Source organism: Coregonus clupeaformis, chromosome 29 (genome assembly GCF_020615455.1).
Source record: "Coregonus clupeaformis isolate EN_2021a chromosome 29, ASM2061545v1, whole genome shotgun sequence".
NCBI lineage: Eukaryota > Metazoa > Chordata > Actinopteri > Salmoniformes > Salmonidae > Coregonus > Coregonus clupeaformis.
The window spans coordinates 37,702,263-37,723,351 of NC_059220.1; the positions used below are offsets into that span (position 1 = coordinate 37,702,263).

Sequence of the window (21,089 nt, forward strand, 5' to 3'; positions counted from 1 at the left end):
GGATTTGAAGGCTGTTGGGGGAGAATTATGTGGCTGCTAGCCACCGCATATAACAAGTCAGGGTGATATTGGCTCTGACAGTGGCCCTTTTTAAAGTCACACAAAACAGTTGGGCTACTTTTTTGAGTTGTGTTACACTGCCCTCCTGTGTCAATGTGGAGAACAATACCCCCAAAGAGCCTCTGCATTCAGTCGTAGGCCTACAACAGTCAAACAGAATGGTCTTGACAGTAAGGGATATTGTTATTCTTTGTTGGCCAGTGGCATTCTGCCTGGTAACTTTTCTGTTGTCTTTTCCCATTGGACAGCTGATGCCATCAACAACGCTGCAGGCTTTGGCTTCAATGGCTACAACAAAGATGGCACCCCAAGATGGGACCTGATATCCAACTTGAGAATACTGGACATTGAGGTAAGCCTTTTTTATTATTCACATTTCACCAGTACTGTAGAAGTAGGCTATTATTCAGTATTTTGGCTACATTCACTACATCATCACTCTTTCCAGTTTGCCACCAGTTTCAAGATGTTCCTCGACAACTGGAATATTCAGACAGCGCTTTGGCTCAAAAGGTAAACTACATCATAAACTAGATTGCGCTGTACTATCTCACAACAGTAGTCATGTATATTGTAGATATACTGTCATGTAGATTGTACGATCACAGATAGTAGGCTTATATCAGTAGTAATGCTGATAATGCACTGAATCGGCACTGGTCTACTAGCACTGCGTCTGGGCCATTATCTCTACACAGGTTGGGATGCTAATGATTTTGTTAGTTTCAGCTAGTGTGCTAATGCTTTATCTGCATCATGTGCAGTCAGGCTGAGATGCTAGTCTTGTGATTAGCGGGGATGCTAATACTATATCTGTACCATGTCTGTCTTCAACAGGGTGTGTTACGAGCGCTGTCCCATCAACCCCACAGCGGCCACCTTCCTACTGTCGGCCATGTGGCACGGAGTGTACCCCGGGTACTACCTCACCTTCCTCACGGGCATTGGCATGACCATGGCAGCACGGGCAGTGAGTACACAGCCAACACAGCTGGTGTTACCGACCTGGAATCAAACCCGGGTTGTCTGCACACCCTTAGCCCTTTGTGCTAAAGCCTAGGTGTCATCTCTAGGAGTGAACACGAGTCCTCTGGTGTTAGGCAGGATTACATGGGTTGTCAGTACAACTCAAAACTGCATTGGCCCTCTGAGCTAAAGCCAAGGTGTTAACTCTGGCAGCTAACAGAAATCCTCAGGTTTCAGGCAAGGTTACAAAAGCACATAATTTAGCTGCTGTTGCCCCATCTCATTTGTCAATGCATTTGTCACAGTCACCATTAGCTCTGAAGCAGACCTTACCTCTGATATAATAGAAGTGAAATGGTGGAATGTTTATGTAAAGACAGCAGAGAGATAACACAGGGGGAGACTGAGCCGTTACCCTGTTCTGATTTAAACAGGAGGCTATAAAACTACAGGTCCTGTGCACTGGCCGCTAGGATTTAAAGCTCATACCCCTTGGCACAGCGGTTGTGTGTGGGGGTGGGTGGGAGTCATGCTTACGCATGAGCAATACGTGAGCAAGGGTGTGTGTAGCAGTATGATAGAGCCTGAGATCACAGGGTAATGGACATGGTGACAGTAGGAGAGTCGTAGAGGACAGAGAGGCCTATGGCAGACAGTGTCCTTAGATAACCTCCACCTCTCCTCAACACTTGGCTCCATTCTCCCTCTACATCACATCTAGGAATAACACTGTCACAAATGTCATGATACACAGAACTAGATAGGGACTATGTTATGATTCCCTATCCGAAAGTGTGCACTTTGCACTCACTTACCCTCATGGATTAATTTAAGCATTGGATTGGATTGGATTGGTGTAAGCATGTATGTATGTGAGTTTCCATGCGTCATGTTTGTTAGACCAGTGCATTCTCTTACAAACCATGAGGGGGAGTGAATGAGTGCAAACCTCTGTGAGAACGGTAGCGAATCGCATCATCTCAAATAATTTCAGAAAGTCAAAGCTCTACTTTTGAGATTCATATTGCTACTAAATGCATTCTAAATACAGGTCATGGTTGAGTTATGCACTAATGATGAAGTACATTGCTTCTGTTCATGTAAGATAAAGAACGGGGTCAGTAAACTTCTTCTTAAGAGTTTATAATGGCTACAACATGCCTATTAAGTCTGGAAGCTGATTTGTTCCTGGGGTTGTTACTGTGCCTTCACTGATTGGTCTATCTTCTATACTACAAGTTTTGTTTTTACTTTCTGTATCTTAAAGTCAATGCAACATACTGTGTTGAGGGGGTTGCTATGTGGTTTATTCACAATTTCTTCATTTGGCTCACTTCCAGCTAAGACACAACATCAGACCGTACTTCCTGGGTTCAACGACACACAAGAGCGTCTACGATGTCATCACGTGGGCGGGGACTCAGATCACCATCTCCTACACGGTTGTGCCATTCGTCCTATTGGCCGTTGGGCCGTCACTCAAGTTCTACAGGTGAGTGACATTACTGATATTCCAAATGCTCTACCAGTACTATTGAAATGTAATACATCATGTAAGAAGTTATGTTATATGTAACAATGTAGGCCTATATTCAAACTTATAACTTATTAATACCCGTGTAGACTACAAATGGTGAGTGGCACATACCGTGTTGGGTCCTAAGAATCCTGGGAAGCACCACCAAGTTCAAAACCCCTGTACGTTTTATGGGGAATTTTAACAAATTCCTGTTTAAAAAGGCAGGCCAATAAAACGCAAATGAGCATGGCAGACAGGCACACAGCACAGACAGGCACACAGCACAGAGAATTAGCTCTGTTCCACTTTCTTTGTGGCCCCTTTTAGTGGCAAACAAGACCACTAATTGACTAGAAGACTTTATGCGATCAGGGCACTCCAGTAAAATGGAGGCAAATGTACGGTGTCATCTGCCAGGGTGAGGAGTGTATAAACCCAGTCATTAAACAGGACCGTTGGGGGACGGCTGGCTGCTGAAATGGAAGGAGGGAGGGAGTGGGTCTTGAGGACCTAGTATTCCCATAATCACAAATACACTGACTGCAGGTACATAAAGCGCAGGATTTTCTATCCCATTAGGATTAGCTAGAATAACTTGTTGGGACCCATAATGAGTCCATATCATTTGTATTCACAGTGACATTTTGCCAACTCTTCTGAAATCTTTACGCCACATAGAAAACTCACCTAGGCATGCTCTTTCAGGGGCTTAGGCCTGGATTTGTGTTTTGTGACAAATGCATTTGTGAACAATGCTATACCGAACAGATGACATTGGATTGATTACTTCACTGATTGATTGATTTCTCTCTCGCCAGGTCATGGTACTGCTGCATACACCTGGCCTGCCTGCTGCTGGTGTTAGCCCTTCCAGTGAAGCCACGGCACGTCCGCGCCAAGGAGGAGCAGCAGAACAGTCTACAGGGGGGGTTGACCGGAGACCACAACAGCCACTCCATCACAGACAACAACTGCAACCAGAAACACAAAGCCACATGAGACCAGGGAGGAAGCCCCTCCACCCCACACCTCAGAGCTCAAACAACCGGCACAGAGAGAACAAAACTCTGCGCGAACACTGAGACAAAGTGCAGCGATTCTTTGAGACCACAAAGAACCAATAAATGGACAGGAACACAGGAATAACAGACAATAACAAACTCAGTTCAACAACAACCCATCAAACCTTCCAGTAGCGAGGAACGACAGCAAATCATGCTTTGGAGAAATGAGAAGAAACGAGAGGAATGGATAGAGATAAGTATCCGAGGGCCACTAAACAGCTAGGATCTAATGAGTGATAATAATGACATTAGCGATGATGCTAACAGTGCGATGCTAAATGACAGAATGCCGAAGAATGCAAAACTGACTCTGAAGTTTCCTTACCCTCTATGTACTGCTAGCAGGTTAGCGGCTAGGCTAGGTGTAGATTCTGCAGGGTGAGAATGGTTGTGTGGAGGGGAGCACTTGTGGCATTGGGAAATGAAGCAGTTGCAGTTGGACCTCCAGAGGGTAGAGGGCTAGTCAGACAGGTATCGAGAGGATTTTTGTCAGGGTCCGAAAACGATGTAACCTCTACTAGGAAAACAGGTGTAGTAGAAAATTGAAAGAGATGAAATAAATAACTTTTTTTGTCAGATGCCAACTTCAAGCAGGCCTTAGGATCCTCTAAACATTGTTTGATTACTCTCACTTCTCTTTTGATTACTGTCACTTTTTTTCATATCTGCTGCTTTTTTGGAATGATACTCGTTCTTTAAAGAGGGTTCATTACAAAGGGAGTATATTCACGGTAATTGTTTAAGGGCTTTTTTGACATGGGGTTAATTCTGTCTAGCTTCCTTGTTTTCCTACTGTATCTGATTACAAACTGTAGGTTTCCTCTAGGTTCAAATGTCTTGCCTACCACTGTAACAAAGTTCAGTACTGTTAAACTAGTTTGAAATCTTCAGAGGCTTCTAGATTTACTATGAACTCAAATGGAAATCTCCCTCTAGATTAGTTTTTGAATCCATAGCCTCTAAATGAAATGCAACAAACTGTATTGTTTGAACTAATCGCTCGTGGACAGACTGACCAAATTATGCGAGATTTTAGTTCAGGGTTAACCAAGATTATTTGTGACCTTTCTATATGAGTAATTGGATATAGGATGTGACGCTTACTATCACAATACAAATAAAGCTGATTTGGATGTGTATGAATTACCTTTAGTAACATTAAAAGGTTGGGCAATATGTATTTGACATTTGGGAAACCTACTGTCTAATATTATTTGTACATATTTGACATAATATTTGGAATAATGGAAAGCATAATTATTATGCTCCAATCATGAACCATAACTTGTATGCTCGCTTGTTTAATTACTGTAATGTAGAAAACACTGGTGTACAAGAGTTCTATCAGATGGGTCCAACCAACTCTTCTGGGGGGGGTGTTAATTGTGGTGCAGAGGACAGCCCATGAGCATAACCTACACATGTCCTGATTAATGTTCCACAGTGCTCTGTTTCTGGAGAGGTATGGAACATTCCATCTCATACAGTGCAGGCAGGCATTGATGTGGCATAGCCACAACATATTTTTGACCATACACCATTCATTAGATGGTAAGAGTTGGATAAGTACTGTAGTACAACCAAGATGGCAGCCAATGACTCAGTTTAGGGGGGTTATTTTGTGATAATAAGTAACAACCATGCAGCAGTTTTCCAATGTAATCTTTCCCAAAAGTGCATACTCCTGCCATAAATGTGTGTATGTAATTTTTAGATGTTCATGTGGTCTATAAGTGTATTTGTAGCCAAGGTGTAAATGCCTGAGGGGAAAGGGATGCCATCTTTACCAGCAAGTTGATAATTGCACTGCATGGCCACCCAAACTTAGCCTGGTGAAACCAGACTGAACCCTACGCTCACTATAGTTTGTGTAGTATTCAGTCTGGTTTAACTAGGCTACCCCAAACCAGCAGATCAATGCAAACTGCTCCGTATGTCCAAAGTGCCATGTCATAAAGGCCCATATATGTTGTACGTGCGTGTGTGAAAGCATAATGGTTATTTTTGTGTCAAGAAAGAAGAAACTTCCGGAAAGATTTGTATAATAGTACTTCAAAAACTGATTTATGTCAAAGGGAAATTATTTTTTAAATACTAATACAGAGATTTGAAACCAGAGTTCTCACTCTCCTTCTTTTGCTCTTTTGGTTGGAATGTGAGTGTGGAGTACTACACTACCGGTCAAAGGTTTTAGAACACCTCCTCATTCAAGGGTTTTTCTTTATTATTTAAAAACTATTTTCTACATTGTAGAATAATAGCGAAGACATCAAAACTATAAAATAACACATGTGCAATCATGTAGTAACCAAAAAAAGTGTTAAATCAAAATATATTTTAGATTCTTCCAAGTAGCTACCCTTTGCCTTGATGACAGCTTTGCACACTCTTGGCATTCTCTCAACCAGCTTCACCTGGAATGCTTTTCCAACAGTCTTGAAGGAGTTCCCACATATGCTGAGCACTTGTTGGCTGCTTTTCCTTCACTCTGCGGTCCAACTCATCCCAAACCATCTCAATTGGGTTGAGGTCGGGTGATTGTGGAGACCAGGTCATCTGATGCAGCACTCCATCACTCTCCTTCTTGGTCAAATAGCCCTTACACAGCCTGGAGGTGTGTTGGGTCATTGTCCTGTTGAAAAACAAATGATAGTCCCACTAAGCGCAAACCAGATGCCTTTTGAATTCTAAATAAATCACTGATAGTGTCACCAGCAAAGCACCATCACACCTCCTCCTCCATGCTTCACGGTGGCTTCACGTCTCACAAAGACATGGCGGTTGGAACCAGAAATCTCAAATTTGGACTCATCAGACCAAAGGACACATTTCCGGTCTCATGTCCATTGCTCGTGTTTCTTGGCCCAAGCAAGTCTCTTCTTCTTATTGGTGTCCTTTAGTAATGGTTTCTTTGCAGCAATTTGACCATGAAGGCCTGATTCTCCTCTGAACAGTTAATGTTGAGATGTGTCTGTTACTTGAACTCTGTGAAGCATTTATTTGGGCTGCAATTTCTGAGACTGGTAACATTAATGAACTTATCCTCTGCAGCAGAGGTAACTCTGGGTCTTCCTTTCCTGTGGTGGTCCTCATGAGAGCCAGTTTCATCATAGCGCGTGATGGTTTTTGCGACTGCAGTTGAAGAAACTTTCAAAGTTCTTGAAATGTTCCGGATTGACTGAACTTCATGTCTTAAAGTAATGATGGCCTGTCGTTTCTCTTTGCTTATTTGAGCAATTCCTCAAATTAACTTTTAACAAGGCACACCTGTTAATTGAAATGCATTACAGGTGACTACCTCATGAAGCTGGTTGAGAGAATGCCAAGCGTGTGCAAAGCTGTCATCAATGCAAAGGGTTACTTTGAAGAATCTCAAATAAAATATATTTTGATTTGTTTAACACTTTTTTGGTTACTACATGATTCCAAGTATTAATTCATAGTTTTGATGTCTTCACTATTATTCTACAATGTAGAAAATAGTCAAAATTAAGAAAAACCCTGGAATGAGTAGGTGTGTCCAAACTTTTGACTGGTATGGTAAGTCTGGTATCCGGGGTAATCTGGTTAATGATTATATAATTGATTGTCTCTTTCCTTGTAGAATGTTGACAGCTGTATAGAACACATTGTATTGCTAAAATGATCAAACTTAACAGCTACACTCATTGACACAGGAGAAAACTTTATCCCTCATGCTGGCCCTGACCAAACCTTTAAGTTGCCCCATCACTATAGCTGCACTTCTCGGTATGGCCAGACTTCGTGGTCTTCTCCCCTTTTAATGTTCTTATGCTGATCCTTGACAAATGCCATAAGGTCTGAACTAGTCACTAAAGTCGACATACTGTACAAACAATGATCTAGGCTAAGTAAGTCAAAATACTTTTTTGATCTACTGCTCTGCTAACTAGCTAGCTAAAGTGTAGTATGTGCCTTGCTAAGACAGACAAAGGGGACGTAAGAAGTTCAACACTTCATTTCAATACAGCACATGGATTCATCATGGAAAGGAGAAAAAAAGGTATCTGATCGCGCTGGTGAACGGTAGCTAACTGTGTTGGCTAGAGATGACGGCGGCAGGTAGCTTAGTGGGTAAGAGCGTTGTGCCAGTAACCGAAAGGTCGCTGGTTCTAATCCCCGAGCCGACTAGGTGAAAAATCTGTCGATGTGCCCTTGAGCAAGGCCCTAATTGCTCATGTAAGTCGTCTGTTAAATGACTAAAATGTAATGTAGATGACGTGCAAGAATTTGTAATCTTGCTGAGGTCTTCTCTGTTACTAATTAGCATTTCGAATCTTTGAGAGTAAATTGAGGCGAATAAATTGATAAAACTCACCTTGTTCGATAGATAATTACACGGTTATCAAAACGTCACGCCAAATTAATCCTACACCAAGCAGGTACTTAATTGGAAGTGTTTGTAAAATGCACTATGTGAAAAATGAATGGTGGAAAGACGATTGGAACCTTTTCCGTGTTTGACCGCAAGGTTTTATGGGTGTAAGACGCGTCCACCGCGCGGTACAGGCACACAGAGACCCGCGTTTGGAAGTCATTTCAGTTAAAATGACTCATGTGGATACTTTGTCTCATATTTCCACCCGAATAAGGACGAAATCAGCGTACAACAGGTAGAGTAAGTTCAAAGGAAGTTTATTCAACATTTTGACTGTATATGTTAGAGAGGAGTGAGAAAATAAATGTCACATTCGTATTCGAAAGAAGCACCTCCTCTAGCAACATTGTGACAGCTTATTGTGCACAAACTGTAACAGTAACCAGTGGTGGAAAAAGTACCCAATTGTCATACTTTAGTAAATGTAAAGATACCTTAATAGAAAAGGACTCAAATGAAAGTTACCCAGTAAAATATTACTTGGTTTTGAATATCATTCAGTATCAAAAGTATAAATAATTTCAAAATCCTTACATAAAGCAAACCAGACTGCACCATTTTCTTGTTTTTTTAGCCAGGGGCACACTCCAACACTCAGACATAATTTACAAACGAAGTATGTGTGTTTAGTGAGTCTGCCAGATCAGAGGCAGTAGGGATGACCAGGGATGTTCTCTTGATAAGTGCGTGAATTGGGATATTTTCCTGTCCTGTTAAGCATTCAAAATGTAAGGAGTACTTTTGGGTGTCATGGAAAATGTATGGAGTAAAAAGTACATTATTTTATTTAGGAATGTAGTGAAGTAAAAGATGTCAAAAATATAAATAGTAAAGTAATGCACAGACACCCCAAAAAACTACTTAAGTAGTACTTTAAAGTATTTGTACTTAAGTACTTTATACCACTGACAGTAACCAGCTCATTACATGTATTTAGAAAAATCTGAAGAGTTGGCTGGCTATCTTTAGAAGTCAGTCATGACATGCACATGTCATGGAGCTACTGTAAATTGGCTTATTTAGTCACCCATTATAGCCTATGATTCATCATTTCTATGTTACACCTAGCTTCGATGCCAGCACAATATCAAAAGTATCTTGGTTGCATCAAAGCTATGTTACATCTTGACCCAATGGACTGTTAGGTAATTTAGGCTAGGTGCAAAATGAAGAAATATTAACTCTGTACCTAGGCTATTGCATTCAGAAACATTTCCATTCTAAGCTGTTTGACCCTTGTGCCTTTTCTCTTCCAAAAATAAGACCCTGTGAGCAACACCTCCCATGGAAATATATCATCAGCAGTTTCACCCCCACATGACAGGCAGACAGGCTATAACGAGCTGACTGGTTGAATTTAGAGATCCTGGAACTACACTGAACAAAAATATAAATGCAACATGCAACAATTTCAAAGTTTTTACTGAGTTACAGTTCATATAAGGAAAACAGTCAATATAAATAAATAAATTAGGCCCTAATTTATGGAGTTCACATGACTGGGAATACTGTGGTGTGTGATTTTGAAGGAGTCAGGCACAGTAAATCACAGAATCAATGGTTTATTCCGTAACACAGCGGTACGCAACAATGCGTAAATCACTCCAGTGCAGAAATACGGCGCACTGGAAAACAACAAGGCACACGGGTGAATATCCCGGCGATACACAATACCAAAGAGATACACCGAGCTATATTAACCTCCACAATAAACAATCACACACAAAGACAAGGGGGCAGAGGGAACACTTACAGTGGGGAGAACAAGTATTTGATACACTGACGATTTTGCAGGTTTTCCTACTTACAAAGCATGTAGAGGTCTGTCATTTTTATAGGTACACTTCAACTGTGAGAGACGGAATCTAAAACAAAAATCCAGAAAATCACATTGTATGATTTTTAAGTAATTAATTTGCATTTTATTGCATGACATAAGTATTTGATACATCAGAAAAGCAGAACTTAATATTTGGTACAGAAACCTTTGTTTGCAATTACAGAGATCATACATTTCCTGTAGGTCTTGACCAGGTTTGCACACACTGCAGCAGGGATTTTGGCCCACTCCTCCATACAGACCTTCTCCAGATCCTTCAGGTTTCGGGGCTGTCGCTGGGAAATACAGACTTTCAGCTCCCTCCAAAGATTTTCTATTGGGTTCAGGTCTGGAGACTGGCTAGGCCACTCCAGGACCTTGAGATGCTTCTACGGAGCCACTCCTTAGTTGCCCTGGCTGTGTGTTTCGGGTCGTTGTCATGCTGGAAGACCCAGCCACGACCCATCTTCAATGCTCTTACTGAGGGAAGGAGGTTGTTGGCCAAGATCTCGTGATACATGGCCCCATCCATCTTCCCCTCAATACGGTGCAGTCGTCCTGTCCCCTTTGCAGAAAAGCATCCCCAAAGAATGATGTTTCCACCTCCATGCTTCACGGTTGGGATGGTGTTCTTGGGGTTGTACTCATCCTTCTTCTTCCTCCAAACACGGCGAGTGGAGTTTAGACCAAAAAGCTATATATTTGTCTCATCAGACCACATGAACTTCTCCCATTCCTCCTCTGGATCATCCAGATGATCATTGGCAAACTTCAGACGGGCCTGGACATGCGCTGGCTTGAGCAGGGGGACCTTGCGTGCACTGCAGGATTTTAATCCATGACGGCGTAGTGTGTTACTAATGGTTTTCTTTGAGACTGTGGTCCCAGCTCTCTTCAGGTCATTGACCAGGTCCTGCCGTGTAGTTCTGGGCTGATGCCTCACCTTCCTCATGAGGTGAGATCTTGCATGGAGCCCCAGACCGAGGGTGATTGACCGTCATCTTGAACTTCTTCCATTTTCGAATAAAAGCGCCAACATTTGTTGCCTTCTCACCAAGCTGCTTGCCTATTGTCCTGTAGCCCATCCCAGCCTTGTGCAGGTCTACAATTTTATCCCTGATGTCCTTACACAGCTCTCTGGTCAGACCCTATGTCCTCTGGCACCCCGTAGGGCTGGAAGACATGAGTAAACAGGGCTTCCGCAGTCTGCAGGGCCATGGGGAGACCGGGCAGAGGAAGGAGGTGGCAGGTTTAGAAAAGCGGTCCACAACGACCAGGATGGTGGTGTTACCCTGAGAGAGGGGAAGATCAGTGAGAAAGTCAAGACACAAGTGGGACCATGGCCGTTGTGGAACTGGTAAGGGATGTAACATACCCGCTGGGATGTGCCTAGGTGCCTTACTCTGGGCGCACACCGAGCAGGAGGAGACATACACCCTCACGTCCTTAGCCAAGGTAGGCCACCAGTATTTTCCGGTCAGGCAGCGCACTGTACGGCCGATACCTGGGTGACCAGAGGAGGGTGACGTGTGTGCCCAATAGATCAGACAGTCACAGACAAGAGACTGCACGTACCGCAGCCCAGCTGGGAACTGAGGTGGAGATGGCTCTGTGCGTAACGCCCGCTCTATGTCCACCGCCCACACTACCGGCGCCACAATGCAGGAGGCCGGGAGAATGGGGGTGTTGTGTATGGGCCTTTCCTCTGTGTCGTACAGCCGTGACAGTGCGTCTGCCTTCACGTTCTTTGTACCCGGTATGTAGGACAGTGTAAAATCTAACTGGGTGAAGAACAGGGCCCACCTGGCCTGGCGAGGGTTCAGCCTCCTCGCTGCCCGGATGTACTCCAGGTTACGATGGTCAGTCCAGACGAGGAAAGGGTGTTTTTCCACCTCGAGCCAGTGCCTCCACACGGTCAGGGCTCTGACAACAGCCAACAGCTCCCGATTACCAACGTCGTAGTTCTGCTCCGCCGGGCTGAGCTTATTGGAGAAGAAGGCACAGGGGCGGAGCTTGGGTGGCGTGCCTGAGCGTTGAGATGGGACAGCGCCTATCCCTACCTCGGACGCATCCACCTCCACTACGAACGGTAATGATGGATCGGGATGGGCCAGTACCGGGGCTGATGTGAACAGAGCCCTCAGGTTGCTGAAAGCCCTGTCTGCCTCAGCAGACTAGCGGAGCCGGGACGGCCCACCCTTCAACAGAGAGGTGATGGGAGCTGTGACCTTGCCGAAGCCCAGGATAAACCTCCGATAGTAGTTGGCAAAGCCAATAAAGCGCTGCACGTCCTTTACTGTGGTTGTAGTCGGCCAATTATGCACGGCTGAAATGCGGTCTCTCTCCATCTCCACACCTGAGGGGGTGATGTGGTATCCGAGGAGACGGACTGTTGGAAAAACAGACACTTTTCTGCCTTGGCATAAAGGTCATGTTCAAACAGTTGGCCCAGCGCTTTGCGAACCAGGGACACATGCTTGGCGCGCGTAGCGGAATACACCAGAATGTCATCGATGTAGACCACTACACCGCGACCAAGCATGTCCCGAAACACCTCATTCACAAAGGACTGGAAGACGGAGGGAGCATTCATCAAACCGTACGGCATCACCAGGTATTCGTAATGCCCCGTGGTTGTGCTGAATGCTGTCTTCCATTCGTCCCCCTCTCAGATAAGCACCAGGTTGTACACACTCCTGAGATCTAATTTTGTGAAGAAGCGCGCCCCATGCATTGACTCGATTACAGATGGAATGAGGGGTAGAGGATAACTATAACGAATTGTCCCCTTGTTAAGTGCTCGGTAATCAATGCAAGGGCGCAGACCTCCGTCTTTCTTCTTCACAAAAAAGAAACTTGAGGAGGCGGGCGAAGTGGAGGGACGTATGAACCCCTGGCCCAGGGACTCGGAGACGTATGTCTCCATCGCCTCCGTTTCAGCCTGTGACAGGGGATATACATGACTCCTTGGAGGCACAGTGTCTACCCGGAGGTTTATCGCGCAATCCCCCGCCCGATGAGGTGGTAATTTGGTCGCCTGCGTTTTGGAAAACACGTGCGCCAAATTGAGGTATTCGGGGGGAATGCGCACGGTGGAGGTAGTGTCTGGACTTTCCACCGTGGTTGCACCTATGGAAACAGCTAGACAACTACCCTGACACTCTCGTGACCACCCCGTGAGAACCCTCTGCGGCCATGTAAAGGTGGGGTTGTGTAGTGCTAACCAGGGAAGACCCAACACAACAGGGAAATCAGGAGACTTGCTCTCTTGCGTAACCATCGTGACTGGTGCTGTAACTTCCCTAACGAACCCTGACCCGAATGGTCGACTGTCAAGTGCTTTGATGGGCAGTGGAATGGAGAGGGGAACCAATGTAATACCTAGACTATGAGCTAACGACCTGTCCATACATTTCCCAAACGGGCAGCTTTCGGGCGTCCTCTGCAAGCCAGCAGGTGGTCCAACCGGATGGCCATGTCAACCAGCCTGCCCGAACAAGGAGAGGAGGCAGCTTCGGAGGAAGTCGTGACAAATACAGATATGCATCTGTTGGTCACAGATGCCTTAAATAAAGAAGGGGCATGGATCAGGAAAGTATCTGGTGTGACCACAATTTGCCTCGTGCAGCGCGACACATCTCCTTCGCATAGAGTTAATCAGGCTGTTGATAGTGGCCTGTGGAATGTTTTCCCACTCCTCTTCAATGGCTGTGCTACGTTGCTGGATATTGGCAGGAACTGGAACACGCTGTCTGACACGTCGATCCAGAGTATCCCGAACATGCTCAATGGGTGACATGTCTGGTGAGTATGCAGGCCATGGAAGAACTGGAACATTTTCAGCTTCCAAGAATTGTGTACAGATCCTTGCGACATGGGGCCGTGCATTATCATGCTGAAACATGAGGTGATGGCAGCGGATGAATGGCACGACAATGGGCCTCAGTATCTCGTCACAGTATCTCGGTGCATTCAAATTGCCATAGATAAAATGCAATTGTGTGTGTTCATTGTCCGTAGCTTATGCCTGCCCATACATGTGGGTAGAGAGTCTTTACCTTGTCCTTCATGTGGTATTTGAACCTAGACCTAATTTTACCTTTTTAGTAATTGTGCATCAGAAAGTAATATGCATTGATTCATTAGTATTTTACCATGTTTCATTATTGAAACATGAGCTTTTTAAAGCAGGGAAAGGATGGATTCAGTGACAATGAATGCTCATTACACTTTCTCATTATCTATGTTAATTCGTTTTTTTCTAGACCAAACAATTAGGCATAGATGTACCTACATTGACATCTTAAGCCTGTACCCATACAGCTATGTTGATGGAACAGTAAAGCATTTAATGTATGGTAATGTTTCCGTGTGTCTCTATTGTGTTGGAGAGGGGTTGGGGCATTGCTCTGCCTGCTCATCCATTATTCATGATAGTCAGGGAGGGATGTGGAGCCTAAGCAGCGCTTGTTGATACTCAGTCAGTGTGGGTGAGGGACAGTAATTGAAGTACAGCTATTGCCATTCAGTGCAGTCAAATTAAAATTTTCCATAAAGGTAAGCCATTCAGTTCTTTGTTAATTATTGGACTTTGCTCATTGCTATTTGTGAGGCCTGTGTAATACTAAGGCTATTTAGTCTACTTAGCTTCTATTTCTTGGTGTTTCTTTGTTGGTTTCTGTTTTGCAGTGGTGGGGGATGAGGTGAAGTTTTGAACCCCCTCAATCAATACTCTGTACAGAGAATCCTTGAGGCTCATTGATTGTTGTCTGGTCACTCATTGTCCATTCTTTTGTGCTGATAGCGGCTGTGCTGCCTCTGAGACACATGAGGGTGTGTCAGCGGGTTCACGGTGCCTCAACTGTAAACAAAGGCTCTGCTCAGGTTGTGTGAATAATCTGATATGAGAGAAAATAAATCATAGACCTATTTTATTTTTATCAAAGCCTGTTAACTGCTAGCCTTACCATACTTTATTAGATTATATGTAGGCATATAGGAAAATAATTGAGATTTGAATAGATAAGCCTATTTGACTGATTCAATTTCCCATTTCTGCTCTTTGGTGACAGACCAACGTAGCTACTGGTTTTCAAAATATGCTTCTTTCTTACAATCATATTACAGGCTGTGTTTAATTTTTTGTTACATGGATTTATGATGTTGAAAAATAATTAAGGCCTATCTAAGGATCATAATAGATTTTTGCAGGTATTGATATATTATGTATAGGCTAAATAATTAATTAATTATATAAAACTTTAATGAATAATTTTATTAGCCTATCTGTTTAGATATACATTTTCAGGCTGCGTTGCTGATGAAGGTGTTTTCAGCTTTTTTTGTCTTAAGTGTTGTTGTTGGGTGAAATTCATAATATTGTATAAAATTAGGCACATTTCAGATTTTTTTGTCATTGGACATACCGCATAATTCTGCAAGTAGACGGCGCAAACAATCAGTCTCCACTTAGCCAATCCTTGAAAGGTTTCCCCATCTCATTTGTTTTGAATATTTTTCAACTAAATCATGCTATGTAGGCTGAGGCCTTCTGCTACTATCCCCTTTGCCTCAGACTGAAGCATTGGACCATAAGAATCGCTGACAGTAAAAGGAAATTGGCATTTTAAGCCTAGACCCTGCCCTTGTTCAATAGACCAAGTTAAGAAGGCACAGCACATCCTGACATAGCCTAGCCTAAGCAGCAGAAATTGGAGTGCTGTGTACGTCCATAACTGCCAATTAAGTAGCTAGCTAATCTTTGTTTTAACAAGCCTCAGGCCTATTCTTTGCCTTCAATGATGGAGCTCATCTCAGTATTGTTATGGGCTGTATTTTTTGTCTTATAGTCTAACCTAGCCGCGGTGACTGCTTTGCTCTCATTATTCCTCTACTAGGTCTGGAAAACATACTGTAATTCCTCATTAGTTCAGATTGTCAGAAGCATGAATGGGTTCAACATCGTTGGTTCAGGGACAGGGTACTGGGGGCATAGCCTACAGTTATAAGGGATGGGCATATTTTTTTTTCCAGTACTCAAATGAAAATAATAAAAAAAAATCGAACACAAGGCCCACACATTTATCTATACTGAACAAAAATATAAACGCAACATGTAAAGTGTTGGTCTAATTTTTCATGAGCTGAAATAAAATATCCCAGAAATCTTCCATATGCACAAAAAGCGTATTTCTCTCAAATTTTGTGCACACATTTTTTTATATGGCCTTTTATTATCCCCAGCACAAGGTGCACCTGTGTAATGATCATGCTGTTTAATCAGCTTCTTGATATGCCACACCTGTCAGGTCAATGGATGTAAAGTGTTGGTCTAATTTTTCATGAGCTGAAATAAAATATCCCAGAAATCTTCCATATGCACAAAAAGCGTATTTCTCTCAAATGTTGTGCACACATTTTTTTATATGGCCTTTTATTATCCCCAGCACAAGGTGCACCTGTGTAATGATCATGCTGTTTAATCAGCTTCTTGATATGCCACACCTGTCAGGTCAATGGATTATCTTGGCAAAGGAGAAATGCTCACTAACAGGGATGTAAACAAATTTGTGCACAATATTTTAGAGAAATAAGCTTTTTGTGCGTATGGAAAACTTCAGTGATCTTTTATTTCAGCTGGTATCAACAATTTACATGTTGTGTTTCTATTTTTGTTCAGTGTAATTTTATATATTCAGTCAATAAAAAAACAAGTGCCATTTAAGATTTAAATATTATATAATTAACACAATCTTCAAAAAGGAAGTAACCTCAGCAGTGGCGCTTGCTTGTAGAAGCCTATGGCTGTGCAATGGCATAGCCTTGTTTTTGTTAATTTAGCAGACAATACACTTATTTCCCAAACTCTTATCACAGTCAAGACACACCTATTTTATAGGAAAAAACATGATGTAATATAACATAATAAAATAGAACAGAATAGTGCAAAGTCATTCTTATTTCTCGTATGTTTTTGTTCTACTTTATGTTATTTTTTTGTACTGCATTGTTGGGTTTAGAGTTTGCAAGAAAGGCGTTTCACTGTACTTGTGCACATGACATGAATTTAATTTGATGTGCATCTCGTGGCTGGAACAGTTATTCTCTAGGAGTGATCATTTGAAACCGGGCTCAATTTGGCGAGTTGAAAGACAATTCTTTCAGGGTTACAAACCAATATCTATCTATCTTTTCGATATGCAGAAGTTTCGTTTATTCTGCCTGTTCTTTCGATTTTTCTAAATGTATTAACAATTCCACATTGAACACTGCATGGGGATGGATTACGGCCACGACATCTGTTTGGTGAGTAGGCTTAAAGATTCTGATGTAAATACACTCTTTGTCTTTATCAAACGTATGTTTTTGCATATTTTCAGTGTGGAATCTGTATGTTTAGGGGGGTTATAGCCTAGGCTAACCAATTCTAAATGGCACTAGCAGTTGGTTGTCACTAGTTACCACAACCACAAAGTCATAAATTGCGCCTATTTATACAATTGCTCATCTTAAAATCTGATTTTATACCTACCCACTAACCACACTGCTAACCTTATGCCTAACCTTAAATTAAGAACAAAATGCTAATTTTAGTTTTCATGAATTTGGACGATATAGGAAATGTTGACTTTGTGCAAGTGGTAACTAGTGACAACCGCAAATTAGCCTAAGCGAAATATAAAAATAGACCGGACGCAATTATTCCAAAACTGCAGTTTATTGTTGGAACACATATTTCCCTACTTCAGTCAACCAGTCCATTTTGAATTTGTGATAAAACTGTCATCATTTGGCAATAAATGTAGCTTTTTTATCCCATTAGTTTTTATAGGCCTAAAAGCGCTTGCGTGTGCACTCAGCACGTGTGGAGAGCCAGCGGTCGGAACGCAATTAAGTTAGTGAGACAGACGGGAAAAGGGAATTTAGGGAGGAAAACTGTGTGATGCCTGGCTTGGTTTCTTTTTTGTTGTGTGCCGCAATTTCAACCAAATAGTTTTACAGTATAAAAATTAAGAACAAGTGATCTCTGGTTAAAGGTTGCGTTTTAATGGTCCATTGGAGTACTCGAATACTCATGCCCATCCCTAACTGTTATAATTATAGTTTCTGCCCAGTCTCATGTCCTCTGCCCTTCTTATTAGGCCTGTATGAAATGCAAGTGTATGTCTGCAGTGCTCACTGTTTGCTTCTACCAAGTTGAACTTCTGATCACATTTCTGAGCTCAAAGCTCAAAGAAATACCATCCTTTTGAAACAGAAAACAGTGAGTGGACAACAAACATTCCCTTTATTTGTATTTCTTGGCTTAGGCCTATGTACTGTCATAATTTGTAGCTCAGCTGGTAGAGCACGGCGCTTGTAACGCCAAGGTAGTGGGTTCAATCCCCGGGACCACCCATACACAAAAAAAAATGTATGCACGCATGACTGTAAGTCGCTTTGGATAAAAGTGTCTGCTAAATGGCATATTATTATTATTATTATTATAATCCATAACACATTCAGAAACATTTTGACCAGTGGAGGCTGCTGAGGGGAAGAAGGCTCATAATAATGGCTGGAACGGAGCAAATGGAATGGCATCAAACACCATTTTTGATGTATTCAGTGATGGAAAAAGTACCTAATTGTCATACTTGAGTAAAACGATAGATACCTTAATAGAAAGTCAGCCAGTAAAATACTACTTGAGTAAAAGTCTACAAGTATTTGGTTTGAAATATACTTAAGTATCAAAAATAAATGTAATTGCTAAAATATACTTAAGTATCAAAAGTAAAAGTATAAATAATTTAAAGTTCCTTATATTAAGCAAAGCAGACGGCACCATTTTCTTGTTTTTTAAATGTATGGATAGCCAGGGGCACACTCCAACACTCAGACATTATTTACAAAATATGCATTTGTGTTTAGTGAGTCCGCCAGGCCAGAGGCAGTATGGATGACCACGTATTCTCTTGATAAGTGCTTGAATTTGACAATTTCCTGTCCTGCTAAGTTTTCAAAATGTAACGAGTACTTTTGGTTGTCAGGGAAAATGTATGGAGTAAAAAGTACAATATATTATTTAGGAATGTAGTGAAGTAATAGTAAAAGTTGCCCCCAAAAACTACTTAAGTAGTACTTTAAAGTATTTTTACTTAAGTACTTTACACCACTGGATGTATTTGATACCATTCAACTTATTCTGCTCCAGCCATTACCACGAGCCCTTCCTCCCCAATTAAGGGACCACCAACCTCCTGTGATTTTGACTGACATTTAACTAAAACATCAACTTGTGGTTGTTGACTCATGTATGAATGTGTTTTATAGCCCATGGCTTATGAATGTGTTGTGTTGTGATGTTCTTATGAAGATGTGCTTCAAAAATGTCCAGCCAGCTTTGACTGTGCCAGGTTTATGTGTACATCGGCTAATAAGCTCTCTTTGTGTGTCCTAGTCGCGGTGGTGAGGCGTAGCCATGGACACCACCACCTCTCTGAAGATGACCACTCTGGCCATCCAGAGCCTGTTCAGCTACGTGGAGGAGGACAACGTTCCGGCCATCAAAGCCCACCTGGACAAGTTCAAGGAGGTGGACAGCAGGAGCGAGGTGAGTCAGACCACTGGATACTAGGCATTGCATGTAACACAGTAAACATACAAATGAGAGTTAACATAAACATCTAAATAAGTACTAGGCTAATTTGTTTAGCCAGATTTCAGTATTAAAGTGATGCTCCAATTAAATCAGTGCTCAGGTATCTCTTATGTGATTAGTGACCATTTCTCACTCACTCACTCACTCACTCACTCACTCACTCACTCACTCACTCACTCACTCACTCACTCACTCACTCACTCACTCACTCACTCACTCACTCACTCACTCACTCACACTCTCTCTCTCTCTCTCTCCCCCCCCTCTCTCCCTCCTCAGAATGGTCAGACTTCCCTGATGGTGGCATCAGAGCAGGGCAGCGTAGAGATGGTTCAGGAGCTCATCAGGAGGGGAGCCAACGTCAACCTGGACGATGTGGTACACACACACACCCACACCACACTAAAAACAAATGGTAGCTAGACCATGGGTATGAGGTTCTCTGTCACATGAGTTTTAGACCTAGGACTTTTCCAACCACAACCACACACCTATGCTCAGGACAGGGAGAATACAGTGAGGGGAAAAAAGTATTTGATCCCCTGCTGATTTTGTACGTTTGCCCAATGACAAAGAAATTATCAGTCTATAATTTTAATGGTAGGTTTATTTGAACAGTGAGAGACAGAATAACAACAAAAAATCCAGAAAAACGCATGTCAAAAATGTTATAAATTGATTTGCATTTTAATGAGGGGAATAAGTATTTGACCCCCTCTCAATCAGAAAGATTTCTGGCTCCCAGGTGTCTTTTATACAGGTAACAAACTGAGATTAGGAGCACACTCTTAAAGGGAGTGCTCCTAATCTCAGTTTGTTACCTGTATAAAAGACACCTGTCCACAGAAGCAATCAATCAGATTCCAAACTCTCCACCATGGCCAAGACCAAAGAGCTCTCCAAGGATGTCAGGGACAAGATTGTAGACCTACACAAGGCTGGAATGGGCTACAAGACCATCGCCAAGCAGCTTGGTGAGAAGGTGACAACAGTTGGTGCAATTATTCGCAAATGGAAGAAACACAAAAGAACTCCCTCGGCCTGGGGCTCCATGCAAGATCTCACCTCGTGGAGTTGCAATGATCATGAGAACGGTGAGGAATCAGCCCAGAACTACACGGGAGGGTCTTGTTAATGATCTCAAGGCAGCTGGGACCATAGTCACCAAGAAAACAATTGGTAACACACTACGCCGTGAAGGACTGAAATCCTGCAGCGCCCGCAAGGTCCCCCTGCTCAAGAAAGCACATATACAGGCCTGTCTGAAGTTTGCCAATGAACATCTGAATGATTCAGAGGAGAACTGGGTGAAAGTGTTGTGGTCAGATGAGACCAAAATGGAGCTCTTTGGCATCATCTCAACTCGCCGTGTTTGGAGGAGGAGGAATGCTGCCTATGACCCCAAGAACACCTTCCCCACCGTCAAACATGGAGGTGTAAACATTATGCTTTGGGGGTGTTTTTCTGCTAAGGGGACAGGACAACTTCACCGCATCAAAGGGACGATGGACGGGGCCATGTACCGTCAAATCTTGGGTGAGAACCTCCTTCCCTCAGCCAGGGCATTGAAAATGGGTTGTGGATGGGTATTCCAGCAGGACAATGACCCAAAACACACG

At 42.8% G+C, this 21,089-nt stretch overlaps 2 protein-coding genes across 9 annotated transcripts in view; both read left to right on the forward strand.

Annotated features, from left to right (window-relative positions):
- Positions 1-4,794, forward strand: part of mboat2a (membrane bound O-acyltransferase domain containing 2a) — a 74,263-nt gene extending 69,469 nt beyond the window's left edge. The window contains exons 9-13 of the mRNA XM_041855484.2: positions 309-412; positions 509-573; positions 898-1,030; positions 2,367-2,518; positions 3,364-4,794. Of these exons, the coding sequence (XP_041711418.1) occupies positions 309-412; positions 509-573; positions 898-1,030; positions 2,367-2,518; positions 3,364-3,544 (635 nt within the window). The 3' untranslated portion in view covers positions 3,545-4,794. The remainder of the gene's footprint in view (positions 1-308; positions 413-508; positions 574-897; positions 1,031-2,366; positions 2,519-3,363) is intronic.
- A 3,344-nt stretch (positions 4,795-8,138) lies between these two features.
- kidins220a (kinase D-interacting substrate 220a) overlaps positions 8,139-21,089 on the forward strand; it is a 94,256-nt gene continuing 81,305 nt past the window's right edge. For 2 of the 8 annotated variants that reach the window (XM_045209190.1, XM_045209189.1), the window contains exons 1-3: positions 14,257-14,384; positions 19,270-19,422; positions 19,750-19,848. In XM_045209190.1, the coding sequence (XP_045065125.1) occupies positions 19,291-19,422; positions 19,750-19,848 (231 nt within the window). In that variant the 5' untranslated portion in view covers positions 14,257-14,384; positions 19,270-19,290. Of the gene's footprint in view, positions 8,249-14,256; positions 14,385-16,857; positions 17,133-19,269; positions 19,423-19,749; positions 19,849-21,089 lie in introns of those variants that run through there. The other 6 variants (XM_045209187.1, XM_041855485.2, XM_045209186.1 and 3 more) reach the window with 5 other exon arrangements.